The 22,008-nt window shown below is 46.4% G+C and overlaps 1 protein-coding gene across 1 annotated transcript in view; it reads left to right on the top strand.

Annotated features, from left to right (window-relative positions):
* The window catches only part of SYT6 (synaptotagmin 6), a 38,441-nt gene that overhangs the window by 12,295 nt on the left and 4,138 nt on the right, over positions 1 to 22,008 (top strand). Inside the window, exons 2-6 of the mRNA XM_072844685.1 lie at positions 9,027 to 9,363; positions 11,250 to 11,808; positions 17,535 to 17,655; positions 19,267 to 19,438; positions 20,100 to 20,250. Of these exons, the coding sequence (XP_072700786.1) occupies positions 9,027 to 9,363; positions 11,250 to 11,808; positions 17,535 to 17,655; positions 19,267 to 19,438; positions 20,100 to 20,250 (1,340 nt within the window). The remainder of the gene's footprint in view (positions 1 to 9,026; positions 9,364 to 11,249; positions 11,809 to 17,534; positions 17,656 to 19,266; positions 19,439 to 20,099; positions 20,251 to 22,008) is intronic.

The following is a 22,008-nucleotide window of genomic DNA, read 5'->3' on the forward strand; positions in this document are numbered from 1 at the left end:
TGCAGCGTTCATCTCATGATTTCCACCCCTCTGCTGGTTTGAGAGGGGAGTTTGCCACTGAGCTACATATGATGAACTGAGTGTGAAAGTGCTCTTCATGTAAAACAATCTGTGAAAACTCTTCCTGCTTTCACGTCGTTTTCAATTCACTTTCATTGGGCTGCCTTCTGTGGAATCACTTGTGGTTGACAGAGTAACCAAACAAGATTTGGGCATGCTCCACAGCAAAAAGCAGCTGGAACCGCTGCTTGCCTTCGCCTAGAGAACCTCTGTAAAGCGTAGCAGGGGCGTGGGAGGGTGCACGGTGCAGGAGTCTCCCAGGGCCCCAGCCAATATTTCGTACCATTGTGCTGCGCTGGGCAGCGGAACGGAATAATCAGTGAATTTTTACTTACATTACCAAGAGACAAAACCACCCCGATTTGTTTCTTTCGGCATGGGTCGTGGTACCAAATATTTCTGTGACTTCATTTTCCTCTTGCGCATACTCTAAGGATGCGGCACTGTCCTCGGCCGGGCGACGCTCCCTGTCCCCCTGCAAGGAAACCTGACAAGCAGCCAAGCTCCTGTTGGTGTGAGCAGGGTGTCAGCGGGTGTCAGGTAAACCTGGCAGCCGACCCTCGCTCCTGTTGCTCGGATCGCTTCCTGGCTAGGAGCAGTCTGGAGTGCCTAAGAGAAGGGGCCTGTAACCCGTGGACCCGCAGGTGATAGATATCCCCAGTGCTCTCCACGTCTGCTGCCTGGCTTGCTGCTACATGGGGGCTGCTCCGCAACCCTTATCCCCACCCACTGCATGAGATAACGTCTGAGGGACGACAGAAGCGCTGCTCAATCCATAATTTTTTTCTGACCCGGTCCTTTAACATCTGCTGAGGACTTGATGAAGTATTTTCCCCTCACTAACAACCCACACCTCTGTGATCTTGTTTGAGCAGCAGCCCCTGCTGCAGTGCTTCACAACACATCCAGCTCCTGTGCTTTTAGGCTGCTTGTGAAAAGCAAATTGACTGCAGTTAGACTTTGAAGTGACAGCTGCTAATGACTTGTCTAGCTCAAGAATATTTCAGGACATGTTCCTATTGCTCATAGCTGCCTAGAGAACACAACCAGAAAATCAAGAAGAGAAGTGTTGCTAAAGTTGCAAATGACAACCAAATGGCAGCGAGTAGGCCTGAAGATGTGACAATGAAGACATCAGCAGAGGACTGGCATGCTGGACATAATCCCAGCAGAGGCAACTAGTGATCAGGCTTGCAGTGCTTCCCTCTTGCAGCCCTGTTCTCCGCAGACCCCCACGCTCACTTAGCTGTGGGCTCTGTTAAATAGAGCTGCTTGCCAATACAAGAACTGAAGCTGGGGTGACAGGGACAAATCTTTATCATTTGCTCTGTTACCATTCCCACGGCCGGGGCATGCTTGGGAAGGGGATAAGGAGCTGGCTGAGAACTACACGCTGCTGCACTGCAGCTCACCTCTCATCAAACGCAGCATTTCACGATTTATAAGACAGCCAGTTTCCTTTTCAAAATTCCTGTTGCAAAGTGCTCTGCTTGGTACTGCACTCCTTGGCGCCTTGCAGGGTTTGTTCTGAGCTGTATTCCCAAAGGGGTAGTTCCCTTGCTCTGCTGTGGCTCGTGCTTGGGTTTTGGCTGCGGTGCTGCTGGATGCTGTGCTGCTGCCTTGGTTTAACATTCAGTTTCTGTTCCATCCAGTCCCTGCTCCTTCCTCTGTAAAGCTTCAAAGCTGAACGGTGTTGCTAAATAAGCATATCTATAGCTAGGACTTAATGGAAACCTCTTCCTTTTCCCATGCTGTTGTCCTGTCCTCCTGTCTGCCCCCGCCCCAGGCGCCCGAGATTCACCACAGTTTTGCATGCCCGATTTCCAGCCCTCAGCTAATCAGTCTTACATTGCTGATGCTTCTCAATTGAGAGAAACTTAGATCAGCAGTTGGTGGGTGCCTCACGTGGTCTTTTGTAGCCCCAGAGCTCCCTGTCTTCTCCTCCAGCAATAACTCTCATAGTAATCCATCATTTGAATGCGTGATCTCTACAAAACCCTACAGAAATAGAACAAAATATTCTCACAAGCACTGTTGAACAGAAAAATGTAGCAAAAATGGACAGAGAAGCCTGGAAATATCTCCTGACGTGGTATGAGCAATGGTCGGTATATTACACTGGAAGACCAGTTGTGCAGCCAGTACAAGCGAGGTTAAGGCACATCACCATCACCCCCTACCTCTGGGCTCTGCCGCCTCCTGTAACTGCTCTTCCAGGAGCATTTGCTGTGGAAAGACGTTACATGCTCCAAGCCATAGCTCAGAATAGCTGGGAGCTGCTTTTTCAGCTGAAAGAAACCTAGCGGGGAACAAACCAGCCAGAGCTCTCCCTGATGCTAAGACTGGCCATTGGAAAACTTGCCAGTAAGAACCTCTCGCAGGGAAGATGTCCATTTGCTCTTGGCAGGATTGGGTCAGAGGCTTTGTCTGGGGCTGCGCGTGACGATGGAGCTGTGGGACCAAACGTGCCGTGGCGGCAGTGCTGCCGGTACCCAACCGCAGCACAAAGTCAGGTCAAGTGCCCTCACTGCTTTGGCGAGGGGGCCGTGCTGAGGGTGCTCCAGGGCCTGCAGAAACGCGTCTGTCCCCTTGCAGGTGCCGAGGGGCTCCGGGAAGAGGACCGCTGGGTCAGCGGCACAGGTCCTGGTGGCTGCTGGCTGGTGGCTGCTGCGGCTGAGCTCCTCCAGCATGACCCTGGCCCCACGCTGGGCCTCAGCCTATAGCATTTAATTTTTTCAGCCCCCCTTGAACTTCCACTCGTGGTATTCAAACTGTGTTTAAATCCAACAGGTAGCTGGAATGACTAATACATGCTGGTGTGCTGAGAGAGCCCTCAAACGTATTTTGTTTTCTCTATGGGGAGTGGGTGGAGGGAAAGCTAAATTACATCTTCGAGATATTAAATATAACTCTTCACATTAAACTCAGAGTTATCCGTGAATCTCTTTAATGATTGTGCAAGCTACTTCACAGCAATAAAAGTCAATGTTGCCATAATTAGACCAGTATTGTCTTGCAGTTAATAGACTGTTGTAATCATGGCTTTGTCATACTATTAATCTTTTTCTGTTTGGACTTTGCTAATTATCCCCTTTGGTAACTCAGTTTGGGTATTATGAAGTCATCAGGGACATAAAACTAAAAGGTAATTCCACCATATTCTCTTAATTAGTTCCCATTCAAGATGAAACAACATGAGTAGTTGTACTGATGAGCTGCTTTCTGAGTGCATGGGTACCGGGGCAAGGGAGGGGCTGGACTAGCCAAGAAATGATCCCCCTTTCCTAAATTGCTTTTAGCTTTACAGTTTTAAATTGCTCTGCTGTCCCTTTGTCCTGCCCTGGGCCATCTCAGCTTTTTTTTGAAAGGCAGTAGAAAGTATTGATCTTCTCAGAAGTTTTATAGTTTTGAGCTATTTTGTGAGCTTTGTTGTAAGACTTGATAGCAAGGTTTTTAGATGTTACAAAAACAGTAAAAACACAAACCAAGAAGTCAAGTCAAAAGAGAAGCGAGATCGTTTGCTGGTAAAGTTGATAGGTTTCAGACCATCTCCTTTGTGCTCTTGGCATCCCCATTGCTCGCTGTCGGCTTCAGGTCTTTTCTGCAGTGAGATCGCTCTGTCAAAGAGCATTTCACTGCTTGAGTCCTCTGCCAAATATTCACGGTCGTGAAACTTGTTTGTATTTAAATGCTTGAATATGATCTGGTCTCTCGGCTTGCGTCCCTTGCTGCTGACTCGGGGTGGCCCTGCACGTCCCCGTGGTTGTGCTGGTCTTGCCACTGCTCCTGATGGCTCCAGGAGCACGGTGCTGTCCTGCTGCCCTTTGCCTGGGAGAGGGACAGTCCTGGGCCACACGGCTCCAGAGTGTCACCCAGCCAGCTTCTCACCGCTTTCACCCCCGTTTCCTTCGTGGATACATAACTGCTCCTGCTGCAAGAAAACAAAAGCGCAGTGCTGTTTTTGTAACACGTCGGTCTAAGCTGTTTGTGCCGACTCTGAAGACTTTGATTCATTATTTTCCCTTATGCCAGGCTGCAGGGGTGGGAGATCAGCGTCTCCGTTGACTCAATTTTGACATTTAATGGTACCTCCTACTGCATAAGTGGTGATAAATGGTCATTTATCATTAGCCTCTCAGGTACGGCTTGCTTTCTTCAGTTCACTAAAGGAAAGCAGAGCAAAGATTATGATCTGTGTGGGCCTTCCTGTGGATATGCTTGTGTCTATCCTGGCAGCAAGTGGCTTTCTGGTTTAGAAATTGGTTTCTCTCCATCCACTGCTCTGATGGGGAATCTGTGGCACAACTCATCGAAAGCTCGTTCCTGGCCGAGAGGAGCCTTTCCCTGGTTCTCCTGGTGTGGAAATGCTTTTGGTGAAGGTCTCTGCTTTGCAGCGAAGGACCAGGACTGCTGGTGGTGCCTGGTGGTGTTGAGATGTAATAGTGCTTTGTGTCTGTAGGGACTGGGACAAAGTCTCAGTTCTCTGAGGAGCTTGGGTGCACACAGAAACATAGGGGGTCATAAATTCACAATTTCTCTTTTGCTTTACATACCGTGCTAAACCTCTACCTCAAAAAGACCTTCATAAGTGAGGCAGACCATCCCTGAAGAAGCCGTCTCTGTTCCACTAGGTAAGTAACCGCTCAGTGCCTTATCCTAAGCATATCAGCTCATGCAGGTAAATGTTCACGTCCATGTCCATGTCCTTCCTGCTGCGTGTTCTCCCCTCCCTCCTCGTTAGTCATGCGAGAGCTTCATCATTGCTGCTCTGTAGCCAAAAGCAGTTTCCAGCTGAGGGTTCCTCTGGGAAGGGGCTCTCTGTCCCATGGGGGAGCGAAGCTGGAAAATAGCCATGTTAATTTGTATTTGCCACCTCTTCCTTTTAAGCTTTATCTTTTCAATTACAAGTGGTAATAAAATCCATTTTCCAACATGGCAATTTCTCCCGTGCCTCTCAAGGGAGCTGGGCTAGGATCAGGTACCAGCACCGAGTTAGATAAGAACAGGGTGAGGAATGGCTGAAGCTGTTCTGCACTTGTACGGCCCTGATAAAAAAGGAACAAATAACTCACTGTTATGTTTTTAGAGAAGGACAGAATAGAAACATAGTTCTTGTTGTATTTTTCCTCAGAAGGGACATTTCTCAGAGCGGTAACGGGCCTCTGTCCCTTGCCGAGGATGGCGGTGCCGCGAGCGGTGGGGGGGTTCCAGCGAGCTGGCTGCAGCACGGGAAACGTTCGGTAAAGCAGAGGCTGAGCTATTCCTGTGCTGCTCTGCGCTAGACGGAGCCCTTCCTTACTGCCGGACGCAGACACGTCCCTCTTCGCCCTCCGCTCAGGAAGCCTTGGCTCCGAACGTTGCACAGGGTGGGATAATATAATCAAACGAGCTAATCTTTCCCCTGGCTGAGGTGTCCTTTTGGTCTGTGCTGTCTTTGGAGAAGTCTTTAGGGGAACAGGCCTTGCCTCCATCCATGCCAGGAATACACAAGCAACCTCTGGCCCTGGGGCATTTTCTGTGAGATAAGGAATTATCTTGGTTTTGCAGTTTCTTGTAAGTTAAAGGACATTTAAAGCATAACATTTTGAATACTACATATTTTTTTTTTAAAGTAACTGGTATTTTCAAATGTATAAGAGAAAGCTCATTAAATCAATGAAGGTCAACTCTGTCCAACTGATATTTAAGTTTAATAAGTCGCGAAAAAGTCTTGGGGAATTCAGTATCATCTTCAGACAAACCAATATTCTTCCCAGGCAGATGCTTAAAAAATGTCTGTAAAATCCTGATCCCTTCTACTTGTGTTTTATGTGAGCTGTCAGAGGAAAGAGTAGGAGGTCATGCATAAAAGTATCTGTGAATCCTGTCAAATACATTATGAATGCCAGCTCAGCAAGAAGTGACATGAGCTAAGACCTTCTCAAGCTGGCAACAGGTTTTCAGAAGGGATAACTGATTATTTCTGCTGTTTTCCATTAATGAATCTGGTGTGCTAGCAGAGTCATGCATGCTATATAACTTCTTGGAATGGGCAGAAGTATCTTAACAGAAACTTTTCTGTCACATAACAACTCCCAGCAGTGATAGACACCGCATTGGAACTGTTTCCTTTGTAACAACACAGACATATTTGCAAAAAGTCCAGGTTCTTAAGTTTTCTTATGAAACTGTTTGACACAGAGTTTCCTGGGCACAATTCCAAGACTTAAAGTATAGGAAAGTGGTACCTCTGCGCTCTCTGCTTTGGTGAGAATACATTTAGCCAAATCTCTAAGGAAGCTCCACTGCTGACTTGTACAATCCTATTCATTATTGAATAAGATGGGACCTATTTATTCACCCCAGTAGTGATCTGTATTTTCACCTTGGAGCTACAGCAGAAAACAAATGGTGCAGTCTGGCCTGTACAGGAGGCTGGTGAGCAAGAGGAAAAGGTGCAAAAACTTCTGGATGGCATTTACTCTTTCCACCTGCACCTGCTGCAGCTTCCAGCCTTCCTTTGGAGTCAAAGAACCTGTGGGCAGTCAGGAAGCTTTGCCTCACGCTCTTGGTGAATTTGCCAGGCTCGGTAATTTCGTGGAAAAACAGTGCATTTCCTCTAGGAGATCAGAAACAGCAGATGGTTTCCCAAGCGTTCAGTAGAACTGCCTTGTTCCGGTGTAGATGTCGCATTTTGTGTCTGATGCTTCCTTGAGATTTCACTTATAACAACTGATCCAAAAATCCTAAATATATGGTAGCAGTTGTATTCCCAGATAGATAGCATGTTAGCAAAGTTCAATGATATAAATGGGTTCGTGAATACTTTGCTGCTATGGTTCACCAATGACGGTTGTTTGGGTTTTTTTTTAAATTATTTTAAATTCAGCTATTTTTTCAAGATAAAAATTTAGTCTTTCCTCATATTTTATAGATTTTCTCAGCCTTAAACATTAAATATCTTATTACAGCTGTACAAAACTAAACTATATGACCAAAAGAAAAAGAAGGCCTTCTTATGTCTTCTATTTAAGGTAAAGCGTATGTCAGGGATCACGTTTATAGTAGCTATGGTGAAGCACAGGTGTGAGTCTCCCAGTTTATCTTCTGAGAGCTAAGCTGCCTGGTAAGGATGGATTTTGTAGGAGATTGTTTTAAATGCAGTTTTTGAGTGAGTCTAGCGTTCCTTAGAGCTCCTGGAGGTGAGAAGCTGTTTGCCTTAAGTCCATTTAGACGCGATATAAAGAGGTGCTGTCAGCTCACCTGGACAAAACTGAAATATTCATATCCGAACGTCAGTCTTCACCAGCTTTGGCAAAGGGCCGCTCTGCGCCGCTCTGCCGAGGGAGGCTGCGCAGACCCCGCGGAGGAGGAACGGACCCCGGTCCCGTCCTGGGGGTGCCGCCGCGACGGCCCGTCCCGCCGGGTGCGAGCTGTCGGCTGCCGGGACAGGGCCGCTGCCCCGCACCTCCCGCCCGGCACGGGCTCCGCTCCGGGGGAGCGGGGGGCTCAGCTCCGGTTTGGGAACCAGCCCGTGCCGCAGGAGGAGACGAGCAGCCGTGTCCTGCTGATCCCCTTCCACGCAGGATGCGCTCGCTTTCTAGCAGCTACTGGCCCTGCCTCCCTCCAGTTAATTTTACGAGAGGCTTGTTATACTCACTAAGAGTCATTCCAGCTGTGGCTACTCGGACAATTCAGAAATACACACCTCTCGGTAGTGAATCAAGTAGCTGCTGTCTGGTTCACGTGGTAAGGCAAAACGTTCATGGTCCAAGCATACGCATAAACGGAGGCGAGTAAGAGGTAATGGTTATTCTGTCTAAACTTCTGGAGTGTTTGATATTTTTTTGCCTGTCTTTCTGTCCTGACTTGCACTTAGGTAATTCAAGGAGTATAGCTTTACCGGTCACTACAAATAACACAGCAGGCAATCAAGGAATTGTCCTTGAACTCATAGCAATCTGCGACTGAATTGTCCGTAATCCTGACACTGCAGACTTAACTCCAGTGCAAAACTTGTCTTCATCTTCAGGATCTTTGTGATTCCAAACTCTTGGAATTTTGATTTGGGTGGGAATCTGGGAATTAATACGCTGTAAGAAAGGAACTAAAAATAGCCTGTGTTTTCTCTTTTTGAAGTGCTGTGAATCATTTCACAGCCTAGAGCACATACATATATCTCTATATATATCTTCCTTTTTTCCTGTTTCTTCATCCATAAGTATGGAAGCTCCTTCCTCTCCAGAAAAAGATTGAAATGCTGAAATACATAGCATATGAGGTAAAAGTGACTCAGTCAGAGAACATACACAGCTTGTGTGCTATTCAGAATAAGGAAGAATGTGTAGTACTTTCTGTACAGCCTCCTTCTATGCTTGGTTTCACTGCATCAGCAGCTTGTGATTTTTTTTTTTTTTTGTATTGGTATTTATTTTTTATTCCCTATGGGCACATCTGGACAAGATGCGAGTGTTGATAGTACAACAACAATCTGCTTCCAGGATCATGGTAGATAGATTTTTTTTTTTTTAATATAGTGTCTGAACACCTGTGGTATGAAACAAAAAGGCGGTTTCTGCCAGTACAGCGCTGGAGCTGGTTTCTGTCATGCAATTCTTCTCGATTTCAGACTCAGCAGTTTGCCAATGCCACAAAACAAACCAAGGATTATATTTTATAGCCATTCTAAGCATCACGGTATAAAACTTGGTGTCTCTGGCCATCTGGAGACACCCATTTCTCCCCAGCTGTGCCTGGGGCAGGAATCAGTCCTGAATCTGTCAGGGGATGCTCCCTTGACTTTGACTCTTGCTTGCAGAACCTGCTAAGAGCTCTCCATTAGTCATGATATAAGTCAGTTTGGACCATTTCTTCCCTTTACTTATGGCTTTCTCACCATCTTTCTTTTCTTTTCTTTCTTTTCTTTTCTTTTCTCCTTTCCTGTTCCTCCCCTCTCCCTGTCACTGTTGCCTTCTCTCCCCCTGTAGAGCTCTCCGTCAGCCTCCTTGCAGTGATAGTTATTGTGTGTGGACTGGCCCTGGTGGCAGTTTTTCTGTTTCTCTTTTGGAAGCTGTGCTGGGTTCCCTGGAGGAACAAGGCCATTTCTTCTAACCCGGCCGTCTTGCAGAGCGAGGCAGGCTGCAATAAGGAGAACATGGCAGACAAGCTCAAGGACACGGGTGCCGTAAGTTTCCTGGAGGCAGCGGTGAAGATCAGCCACACATCGCCAGACATCCCCGCAGAGGTCCAGATGTCCATGAAAGACCACATCATGCGGCGCACGCGGATCCAGAGGCAAACAACGGAGCCTGCGTCTTCCACCAGGTGAGTGGGACGCGGTGCTCCGCAGGGACGCTGTGCCTCGGGGCAGCTGCAGGGTGGGAGAAGCATTTAATGGAGCCTGAGGTTCGGATGCCTTCAGGGAGGCTAAAGAAAGTACTCCCACCTACATGCTGGATTACTTTCCAAAGATTGGTCGTTAACCAATTAATGTGTTAAGACTGGCTTACCGTGGGCCCTTTTAAAAAAATCAAGGATTCAAGCCCTATTACTGTGACTTGACCTCATTGTGTCAAGCCGTCGGCATGCTTTGGCCACTTTAATTTTGTTCCAACATGAGAGGCAGGCTGAAGTATCAATGGTGGTATGCTGTCAGACAGAATTAGACCTTTTTGCTCTCTCTTGTTGTTGTGGCTCCTAGCAGAAACAATTAGATAAGCAGAATTGACGTATTGCTCACTGCACAAGCTTAGAACCAGCTGCGCTCAGTGCTTGTGCTCAGTGCGTGTCTCTGTCTCGGCCAGGGACAGAGATGTCAACATCATACTCAGTACATCAGGATAAGGCTGTATGAACCTCGGGACACCTTCTCGGCAAGAATACTGAGAAATACGGTACCTCTTCCTTGACACAGAAGGCTGTGAAACTGGGACAGGAAAGGGTGATCGCAGGGTCCTGGCTGTGCCCCAGCACTTCTGCTTTCTTTGTTGGCTATGCCCATGATGTGTGCGAGAGTGCAACTGCGAAAACAGACATTGCTCAGAAAATTGGCTGCAGTATTGCAGAATTAATAAGGCACCGATCACGGCTTTCTGTTTGAAGAAGCTGGAGTTAAAATCAATGTGGTGCCACCTGCAATTGTGCCGCATACATACTCTTATTTAACTGCACTGCTTTTTGGACAGCTGATTGTCTCTCTCTGTCATGCACACGCTCATTCTGCTTTTATTACGCCTTTCCAATGGAGGAGGAAACAAAAGCTCAACCTGTCTGAATTAGGACAAACAAAGTGGGTCTTGGTTGTATGTGGGAAGGTTTCAAACCCGCTTTCTCAAGCGAAAAAGCCCAGCATGAACCACAGGCAGGCAGCCAGACCCAGGGACACTGGGGAACAACCTCAGCAGTTTGGGATCTCTGACTCACAGCCCGGCCTAGCCCAGGCCAAAAATGACTTTGAGGAACCTGCCAAGGAGGAGCGAGGTCTCCAAGCACCACGTATCACCAGAAGCTAATGCTCTGGCTGTGCAAGTTCTTAGTATGGTTAAATAAGTCCATATACTGCTCTTGTAAACACCAGGTAATCTGAAATAATGCCGTGAGTGCACAGAAAGCCTTTATGCTTTGCTTAGATAAAGCTTTCCTTACATACACTTTCCCTTGTGCTGAAGGGGAGCTCAAGGCAAGAGACAGCTTCCAGATGAGGCTGTGCATTCCTCCCTGTCAAGAATTATCTATCGGTTTCTAATGAGAGTCTGTTGGAGAAGTTCGGAAGCAGCAATACCCAGAATAAAACCTAACTTTCTGAGCTGGTCGTGGTTCTGTCACTTTTGCCCGAGGCAAACTTAGTGCCGATATCTTGGAAGTGTAAGGACTGAGGGTGGGAAAGAGTCTCCATGCTGGGTTGTCTATGGCTTGGTTAAGGAGTTGTTGGGTCTCATACATTTAGCTGTGGGCTGTTACTTGTGTAACAGGTGAAAAAATGTAGCTTGCTGCAAATACTCTGAAAGTTAGGAAATCTGCTTGATAGGTTCCTTTGACCACTGAGGTGTTCCCTTCAGTGTTCCTCTCCATAACGGACGTGGTTTCTGTACAGAGGTCAGGAGCACCTATTGCACTCGTTCTTGTGCTTTCGTAGCTTTATTAGTCCAGGGGAGAAAAAGAAGAGAAAAGTCCTTGGAAAACCATACAGCTGTCATGTCTTCCTCCTGCAGGCACATCTCCTTCAAAAGGCACCTTCCTCGGCAAATGCACGTATCCAGCATGGACTACGGCATGGACCCTCTGGCTGTGGCTGAGCAGCCAACCAGCATCGGTCGCATTAAGCCTGAACTCTATAAGCAAAAATCTGTTGACTCTGAGGACCCCAAAAAAGAGGCAGCAAAAACCTGTGGGAAAATTAACTTCACTCTCAAGTATGACTATGAGAATGAGACGCTGACTGTCCGAATTCTCAGGGCTTTTGACTTGCCAGCCAAAGACTTCTGCGGCAGCTCAGATCCCTATGTGAAGATCTACCTCCTGCCCGACAGAAAGCGCAAGTTCCAGACACGGGTCCACAGGAAGACTCTGAATCCCAGCTTTGATGAGTCCTTCCACTTCCCTGTGCCCCATGAGGAGCTGGTGAGCAGGAAGCTCCACCTGAGCGTCTTTGACTTTGACAGGTTCTCCAGACATGACATGATAGGAGAAGTTATCTTGGAGAACCTGTTTGAGGCCTCAGACCTTTCCCGGGAGACTTCCATCTGGAAGGACATTCAGTACGCGACGACGGTGAGTATCTGCTTTGGAGGGTCACCCCTGCCCTGGGGGCGTTTGCAGCGCGGTGCCGCAGCGTGGCGCGTGGTTCCTGTGAGCGCAGAGGACAGGTACCGAGTGTGTGTTGAGCAGCTCCAGGGCAGGATGTGTTGGGCTTCTCTTTTCGGCTGGACTGCCTAAAGGGGTAAGTCCTGCACAACTGCCAGCTGATGGGTTTATGGCCTCCTGCAGATGATACCGTCGGCCCTGGGGACCTACAGCCATCGCACGCAGGGGTGGCGAAGGCTGTTGTACTCAGAAGCCTGTCAGCTTTACCAGAATCCTGGTTTACTGGAATTTCATCTTACTGAGTGACTTGCTGTTATCTCACCCACAGCAAGTCTCACTGGTACCAGGTTTGCTAAAAAACAACTGAGAGGTTCAGTATGTTCCCTGTCTGGCATCCCTTCGACACGTGAAGGGTCTCAGTTCTGGTTGTCTGCCACGTGCACGTGATAACAGTAAGAACTAGCTCTGGAGGGCCACTACCAACCCATCGGAGGTACTGGGATTTACTGTACTGAGGGCGTTCTCTGATGTGTTGCTGGCAACTCTTCCAGAGCTTGGTGTGCATCTTTTAGTACTTCTGTTGAATTCCCTCTGAAAGCAAAACCAAGCATCAGAGAAGGAAATGTCCCAGCCACTTTCAGTGTTGCAGGGAGCTGGCAGGAGAAGCCACCTTCTCACATTGATCGCTGAGCGCAGAAGCAATGACATTAACCTCTACAAAATAGCTGTCTGTTCCTCCACTGTCCTCCCAGGAGGACCTGGCTGGTTCTGAGGGCAAACAAATGATTGAACTGCTTTGCAGTTGGACACCAAGTCAGTCATCGTCCTTGTCATTTCATGTTGTTATTTCTGAAACTGGAATACGAGATGTCCTTACTCCTGTGGCTGAAAGCACAGGCCCTGTCAAATCTTTCCTAGTGACTGGCATAACCCCATGACTTGCAAAAATCTGTCTTGCAACTTCCTTCGTAGCTCATCTCATACCTTTGCTCTCCCACTTTCTGTATTGGGGAATGAACTTTCAAATATGAATATTTATTGCATTGTGGTCAGCAGTATCAAAAGACATTTGCTTTGCAACTCTCTGCAGCTTTTTTCTCAGTACCATGTACCCTTGATCACTACAATTAGTGCTTGCTCTTTCATTGTAGCATGCTCATAACTTTCTAAGAGAGCTGTGAGGTCCGACACGCGTGTGCAGCGCTTTATCCTGTGCTGTGGTGCTGCAGCTGGAACTTGGTGCGGGAGCTCAGCGCCCGGGCACCGCAGGGAATGCAGTGTGCGTGCAGCGTGTTGGCCCTGGTAGGTAGCTCTTGGGCTAGCAGCTGCCCTGGTAGGGCGCAGAGAGCGGCCATCACGCTTCTGTGGCAGCACAGCTTTTGCCATGCCTGTCTGAGGATGCCGAGATGTATGTGATGCCTGCCAGGTGCCCCGGGGCATTGCTGGGAGCGTGCTATGAGCTGCAGCTGTGTTGCCTTTTGAGCATCTTGCCTGCAAGTGAGGTGGGAGGGAGGCACAGGATCAACCACGAGGAAAGTCAGTGGTATTAGTTAGCAGGGTGTTTACAGCTCTTGGCTTTCAATCCACAAATAGCCATGTCTGTTATGGTTAATGGATGGTAACGAAAGGAAAAACGCTGGCAAAGCGGCAAGTAGGCATCAGGCACATCCGTTCACCTGGCAAAGGGTTGCTAGGAGAGGAAGAAGGTGCATCACACATGTGGATGTCTCTTGGAGGCATCTACCTGTTTGCATCTGCTCTGCCTCTGAAGACTCAGCTTGCTGTCGGCTCTGCCAGGCTGGCTGTGATGTGCCGTGGTGTTGAATCCTGGGGCGAAGTCACTTGTGTGGTGGCAGGGAGTTTCCCTTTCCTTGCTATATGATCAGCACACAAAGAGTGTGGTAAGCCCGAAGAGTTCGGAGGGAAAAGACCTGTGGGTAGGAGTGAAACTGGGAAGAGGTAACACTTGGTCTCACTAGAGGAAAACCACATAAACCACGTAGCTGCAGGAGAAGGTTATGGAGTTTTTAACCTGTGTATATTCTGTGTTTTGCTGGGACGGGTCTGCAAGAAATAGTGGATGTTTTCCCAGCTGACTAAGTAAAGTAATTTAATGGAAAAAACAACCCACAAAAACAGGTGGAGAGACACCAACAGAAGTGTTGTTGAGGGAGAAACCTCCAAAGAAGGTGCGAGAGGAGCAGACCCAACATCAAGCCCAAGACACATTGTGTAGCAGCCTTGCAGAGCTCCCACAGAACTGTCGAGTGCTGCATTTGGCTCCGTCCCCTCATCCTCTCTGTGCCATTCTTTGGGAATGGGCCAATATTGGTACATCTCAGCCAGTTGTAACACGCCCAAGGACATTTCTGTTTAATCAAAAATGAGAAGGGTAAATACAGTTTTCATAATACCCAAGGAAAGCTCTGGGTGACTAATAATACATTAGATCAATCCTGTGGGTAAGAAGATAGGAACGCACTTAAGCAATGATATAAGCTATTCAAATAGCTAGCACTCAACTATTTAATTAATGATTGTACAGCTTGTGAATCAGTGAAACATTTTTGGTTTCAAGTCTGCAAAGGTTATTGATTCAGAGCTTCCATTATTTCCTAAGAGGTACTGACATGAATTTTGGAAATGTCCCAATGTCTATAATCTGCAAGAAAATAATGTACCCACAGGACACGTTTTACTCTCCTGTATTTATGGTTGCAAAGAAAAATCTCTTGACCTAATACAATGAAGTCAAAGAACAATTTATGTTAGTTTTATACCCTGAACAGGTCCTCTCAGTGCAAGGAGAGGAATAGAAGATGAGATGATGCCCGCAGGGTGCTCTCACGATCTCATATAGGGCTGCTCTCTTCTGACATCCGTGTGCAAGGCTTCCTGCTCTTGTCCCTCCCAAACCAACACAGACCAAAGAACGTACGAAAGAACAGACCCAGCCCAGCGTGTCGTCTGAACGCCAATTGCTGTCGCACTGTGCAGCGGACATAACATCCAGTGCAGCTGGCACACAGTGAGATTCAGGCGCTCATTTCTTTGGGAATAGAACAACCATTTCTAATCATAACTTCAGAATATTTCTTTTAAATTCTTTTCTATTGTCAGTAAAGTCTATAGCTAAGACTGGTAGGTGCAATGTGTGATTGGAGCTGGAGACACTTAAGTGAAAAGGTACAGTCAGTCCTCAAGCTTAGCTCTGATGCAGTGGCAGTGTTTGCAGCAGGTTCCAGACACTCGGTACCAAGTGCCTCCTCAGTGCAGAGTTATTTATTCAGGCTCTTTGTTATGTAAAGCAATTCATCTTAAAAGAGGAAGAATACCTCTAAAGGTAACGAGAAGCGCCATGTTTTAAAAAGCAAATTGTAATTTTGGGCACACGATTTTTGAGTGGTCATCTTAAGACACTGTAAAGGAACGTGGCTCCGTAAAATACTAGCTCCTCCCTGTCCTCTGAAAGTTGGCTACATTGGAGTCAGGCAGCAAGAACCGCGGCTCAGCTTGGCTCTCAGGGTACAGGTGACACCAGAGGTAAAACTGCCAAACGTTTCGGAGCACGCAGTGGTGGTGTTCATTGCTGCTCTACCTCCGAGACAGCAGCCCGACTCGGGGGCACCCGTTACATTCAAGGTGCCGTAGCTGAAATGCAGTCAAGAGTTAGAAGCTGCAGGGGCTCTAAAAGCTCTTTTGTGTGTGATGAAAATGATTCTGGTACCTTAATAAGGTACCTTTAGTAATATTTTGTGAGGCAAGAAATTTAGCTCCCGGTAGGCACATCAAGAGGTGCTAAAGGCAGAGGAATAATAACTCAGTAAATGTTTTCACCTATTTCATTAGTGGTCGTTGACAATGAGGCTGTGACTCGAGGTCATTTTGTCACATTGGAAGGAAAGCTGTTTCGGATGCCATTGGTTCATTAAGGCAAGCAAGAGACCAGAGTGGGAACTCTGAGTGGGTGAGAGTATTAAACCCTTATTTACCAGCACATAGCACCTTCTGAGACAACGTTTATTTAGATACCCACAAGTCTAGTCATACATTGCTCTGTCCAGAAAACATTTGGCTGCCACTGTTTCTTTTGTACACTCTAGGCTTATGAAGATTTTCAATTCCTTTGCTAGTCAAGTGAAGTCTTGTCAAGAATCAAGACTTTTATATAAGGTTCATTAGTATTCTGCACGTCTAAGTGGAATAAATATCTAATTTTGCCTTACCAGAGAACGAGAAGGAAATCATTTGGCAAAAATCTCATCCATCAACAAGATTTATTCTCCTAACGCTTAGCAAAGCTTTAAGTGCCTAATGCATTTACTTGTCTTTTTAGTTCCATCACTTTACTACTAACAGCTACAATTTCTTTTCAGCAGATCATTATATCACATTGAAATGAATCAAACACTCTGTTTCCAAAAATAAATGGGTTGTTTGCTCTACAGATGTGGGATCTGCATGTACAAAATAAGATATATTTTTTTAAAATCCATTTTTGGAAGGTATTTGGAAATCTTTCTGCTGACTTCAGATGATAATACTTTCTAGTTTAAAGAATACTTTTGGTTTGTTTATTTTTTTTCCTGAATTCCCATGAGCAAGGCAATGATGGAATGGGCTTTTAGGAGGTGTAGATAATGCTGCATGTACAAGAGGTGCTGAGAGCTATGTGTAAAAGTTGTTTTATGGGGCACTAAAAGAGTAAACTGTATTTGCCTCTATGTAATCCAGAAACTACCAAACGTTTCTGAGTGCCATCTGCTGGTTAATTCACTATTTATATACATACATTTACATGCCTCATACTGCGTTTGTTAGCTCTTTGAAGGCATCTCAAAGGGGCTGGTGCTCCAAATGATAGTAAGCATGTCACAACCTGAGAGCTCAATTGCTGCTAATGGAGCCCTGCATGGTTCTCTTCTGTATTAAAGCCATGAGCCCCTGGTCTGTAACTACCTAGTAATTCATGCTCAACTTCAGAGAAAATCACCGTGTTACTCAGAGCTGTCTGCATTCTCTGCCAGAATGTTAGGCACCAAGAAAGTCCGTAAATCTCTGTTACTGAACCGATGGCAGTGGGTGTACTAGAAAGTCACTCGTTGCATTTGTTGCAGCGTACAACCAGAGCATTATGGCACCGCTGCATGTTAAGGTCTCACCTGTCTGTGATCTCGCTCTGTGTTTGGTATTTTTCCATTTGAGGAAATAGATGTTAGTGTCACACACTTGGCATTAGACGATATGTACTGTACATTCAAGCAAAACTTGATACTAATATAATTTCCTTAATGGCCTTCATTTGGTGTTAGATATCACTTCACTTCTGTGTAAGCAATGGAGCAGAAAAAGAGGAGTGCGTTAGCTGTAATGTTGCAATAGGAAGCACGTACTGAGGCAGGGGAAGATTATCCTTGACTGTGATTTGAAGCTGTAACGTTTGGACACACTTTTTTTTTCCCCGTTCCCTATATTCATTTTTAGCCAAATAATGTTGGGATACACTGGAAAATAAATTCCGCAGCACTGCCATACCGTAAAGTGTCATTCACTTGAAAATGGCAGAATAGAGAAAAGCCTGTTTCAGCGCGAGTGCTGCATGAATCCTGCACGAAGCACTGTGGGGGAGGGTGGAGGCAGCCTAGCTGGTTCCTGCACGTTTCCAATGTAATGTGTTCTCTGTTTTATTAAAGGAAAGCGTGGACCTGGGAGAGATCATGTTTTCCCTTTGTTATTTGCCAACTGCAGGTCGCCTCACCTTAACAGTCATTAAATGCAGGAACCTCAAAGCTATGGATATCACTGGTTACTCAGGTAGGTGCTCGAGGGCTGAGAAGGACCCACTGCATCCACACTTCTTCCTCCTCCCTCAGGGCAGCCTCGATGGACAGTGGGCATATGTCTCTTGATGCCAAGGCTGTCTCGTCACTGAAACACCTGACAAAGCTTTGTCCACTTTTAAGTATGCACAAAATTTTAAAAGTAGAATTCTCTTTTAAACCCATTCCCAAGGGCACGAATCCAGGGAGGGTGATTATATACCTGAATATACTATTCAAGGAGCAGGGAGGGTGATTATATACCTGAATATACTATTCAAGGAGACTGCCAGCGGTTTCCCATCCCCGCGGGAGGGTTTGCAAAGTCAAAGCTCTGCTGCGTCTCTTGGGCTGGACGCTTCAGCTCTGTTGCAGATACTGACCCTAGCAGGGCAGGGTGAGTAGGTGAGTGAGCAGGGCGTTTTCCATCACATGACCCCCTACAGCCAGAATCAAACATTTCACCCCAAGATTAGGGAAGGATCATGGGCCCCCTGGGTAAATCCCAGGGGAGTGTGCATTCCTCTGTACAGTGGCCAGTACTCGAGTTCATTAGGGTCAAATTCACCTGAAGTCTGTATGCATTCACAGTTCCAAAGAGCTGGCTTGCAAATTCAGCATGCATAAATTCTGGATTTCAACAAAAAAAGCAGTTTCTTTTCCAGAGCTCAACATCATAGTGTTTGAATTTCACTGATGACTCGTATAAAAGGCAGTAACAATACAGTAAAAGATCTTTGCAGAAAACATTTCTACTCAGTTGGAGCTTGACACCATATGAAATGTCTGAGAATTGAGACTTCAGATGAAGCCAGCTCAGTGTTTCTGTAATAATACATTGCACGTTTACTGTTACTTGAAAATGCATTGAAATTGCCTGAGCAGCCGTTACAGCAAACAGGACCTGTTTGTAACTTGAGGGCACCCCGCCATGATCGGCCAGTGGAAAGCATGTGAAGCAGAGCTGCCCCAATACCTTTTCTTTCTGCTGCTCTCTGACATTGGGCAAATGGGTTTTAAAATTCCCCTACTCACTGTAACTCTGCTACATAACATTAGCAATTGGATAGTTTTGGTAGCAGTGCAGGAAAGGATCCTTGTAAAATAACCCCCTCTGCCTGTTTGGATCATCAAAATGCTGCATTACATTTTAAAAAGTTACGGTTTGGCTTCAGAGAAAGCACTGGGTTTGCTGCCTGTGGTCACGCAGTTAACGCAAGCTAGAATGCCTGAGTGCCCAGTGCCCGTTATCACCTTCTGATGAACAGGGGCTCTTGGCTTGAGGTGGGGCCTTCTTACATTTGCAAACCCTTATCACAGAAAAACTGATGGAAATGGCTGATTTATCCTTCCAAGAAGACTGCAGTGCTGGTTCTCCAGTGCCTGAACCTCATGCCAGCACGCACAGCAGTACGAGAAACGGTGGATTCGACAGGTACAGAGACATTCCTTTTTCTAAAAGTACATTCGAGGAGTGCCTTTGGCTCATGGTGATTTACAGTCCATCCTTTGATAATGCTGTTTCTGTATTGTGACGGTAACAAAATAAACCTCCATAAACAGATCTAACAAAATAAACGTCCATTTCCAATCTCTTCCTCTCCAGATCCATATGTCAAAGTGTCTTTGCTCTGTGATGGGCGAAGACTGAAAAAGAAAAAAACCACCATAAAGAAAAACACACTTAATCCCACTTACAATGAAGCAATAATCTTTGACATTCCCCCAGAAAACATGGATCAAGTCAGTCTGCTTATCTCCGTCATGGATTACGATCGGTAGGTGGGAGGCTCTGGAGAGCTGGAAGGGAAAACATCCCGTTGGGTGCAGGTTTTCCTGCTCAATAGCCATCTTCCTTAGTGTCACAGCCTTGATCGCACAGCTCCGTGGCATCAATCTGTCTCTAGTGATTTATTGTTAAAGTGTCATTGTTATTTATGGTTATGGAAAATTACCTGCTAGAATAGTAAGTATGGTAAAGCTGGTCCTTTGCTTTATGGCATTTCCTTGAGTGAATACTGTGTTCCCCTTTGTTATTTGCTTGTCCTGCAAACTGTCATCCCGTTTTAGAAAGCAAATGATCTCACTCTGAGCAGCAATTGGTGTATGAATTATCCATCACTGAACTTGTACTTATTCTTGCTGCACGCCACTACATCACACATCCTTCCAAATTCTGTATCGGGACTGATCTACGGTTCAAATCATTTTAAAGTTGTTATAATTATTGCTGACGATGGCAGTGCCTGACTGAGCCGGGGGCTGCGTGCACTGACAGTAGCAGACAAGATCTGACTGTCATCGTGCAGACACGACAGCCCGTGTTCACTAGCACCGCGCCTGTGGCACTCTGATAACATGGGGTCAGAAGTCTCAGTTAGACAGTGCACGGGCAGTCTGCGCGAGAGATAATCGTGTTGCTTTTCTGTTGTTCTTCAGAGTGGGTCACAACGAGATTATTGGGGTTTGCCGTGTGGGGGTCAACGCTGAAGGACTGGGCAGAGACCACTGGAATGAGATGCTGGCATACCCACGCAAGCCCATCGCGCACTGGCATCCATTAGTGGAGGTAAAGAAGTCTTTCAAAGAGGTGTGTGGAGTTATTCTTTCCTTTTAATGCATGCGTTGTGCATGACTGAGCTGGTTCAAGGCTTTCAGAGAGCTTCTGCTCTCACTTGGGAATTTCTGACAAGAGCTGAGGGAATTTTCTCACCAGAAATGAACTCCAGAAAACAGGCATCTCTGTATTGTCTCGAAGTAGCTCCCTGAGCTTGCAAGCAAGAATGAAAGGGACTGTATTTACAGATGTGACTGTTACGTATCGGTTTTTTCTTTTTTTTTTTTAATTACAGATTGAGAGCAGTAAGGAAGGAGAATGTTGTTCTGATTGCAGAACAAATTGTCCAGGGATATCGCCTATTTCAAGTTTCAATTTTTTCATCCTAAAAGTTTTTTCTGTTGACTCATCTCCAAGCCTTTGAGGGAGAATAAATAGAACAACTGTAATTGCTCTAAGCATCTCCAGAGAATGAGATTGGTTTGATGCAGCCCCAGATGATAAAATAGGGCTGAAATGCCTTGGTACCATTTTGACCATCTCTAGCATTTTCTTCCTCCTTGCACTCCATTTTCTCACACTCCTATAGAGCTCTGTGGGTTTTGCTTGATTTAGGTCATAAATTCTGGGGGAGAGAGATGTGCAAAATGGCACACATGCTATTGACACTTCAGGTATCAAAGAAAGCCAGCATTTGTGGCCAGTGATAGTATAATGAAGGCAATAAAACCTCCCACTGTATCCGGGCCTAAGGAGGCATTTTCCCTCAAAGCCACAGACTAAGTACCTAACAAAAAGCATCTTATTCTCCCTTTGAAGTTCAGATACTGAGCTCCACTGGAAGGTGGATACTAGGCTTGGTGATCCTCCACAGCGGTCTGAATTAGTATGCATCAAACCCTGTGTTTCTCTGAAAGCTGCTCTTTCCTCTAACAAGAGTGCAGTTTGTGCTCAGTGCTCTCTATCCCAGCTCACGTTTATCAGGCCGGTTTCGGAAATTCAGGTGTGCCCGTCCCAGAGGCAGGTCTGCTTCGTCCGCAGGTTTCTTTCTTTCTCCAAGCATTTGTAAGCAGCAGCCGTGCGAGGCGAGGCCAGCCAGCCGCCCGAGCAGAGCTCTGCAGCGGTTTTCATTACTGCTGCGTCCCTTGGTGGGCATTTCTCTGTCGCAGATGAAACGTGGCTGTAGGGCCCTGTCCAGAGCCAGGGTTTATCAGAGGAATATCCTCGCTTCCTAGACGCAGGTCAAGTTACACCCAGTGGGAAAACCCTGCAGTTAATGATTTAGTTTAAGACACAGTGGAGATACATATGTCAGATAATGGAAATGTGAAAATTCACACTCACTTGGATTAGGTGTTTCGTGATCTCATATTGCACCACCGTAAACTGGGAGTAACCAGCCAGGGTCAGCTGTGCAGAACTGGTGTAAATCAAAAAATAATTAAACCGATGTGCAATTTGTATATAACGGTAATATTGCCCTTGGGTGGTGAGCGGTACCAGGCTTTCATTAGCCTCTCCCTGCTACAACACTGGCATCGTACACGAGCCATAGCCGTTTGGGCACGCAACGCGTGCCATCTCCCACTGCCACGGAGAGCTGGGGATCAGCGGCTGCTGAGTTTCGGCATAAATGCTTAGCGATCTGTCATTTGACCAGTTAGCTCAATCTGTATCATCCGTAGCACCTCACTGCATGATACCAGCTGCCACGTCTGACCCAGGGGCAGGAGTTCCTTCTCCAGTTTGTAATCTTTATGACTTGTAATCTTTAAGACACTATTTTTCAGA

This window comes from Ciconia boyciana, chromosome 23, assembly GCF_034638445.1.
Source record: "Ciconia boyciana chromosome 23, ASM3463844v1, whole genome shotgun sequence".
Lineage (NCBI taxonomy): Eukaryota > Metazoa > Chordata > Aves > Ciconiiformes > Ciconiidae > Ciconia > Ciconia boyciana.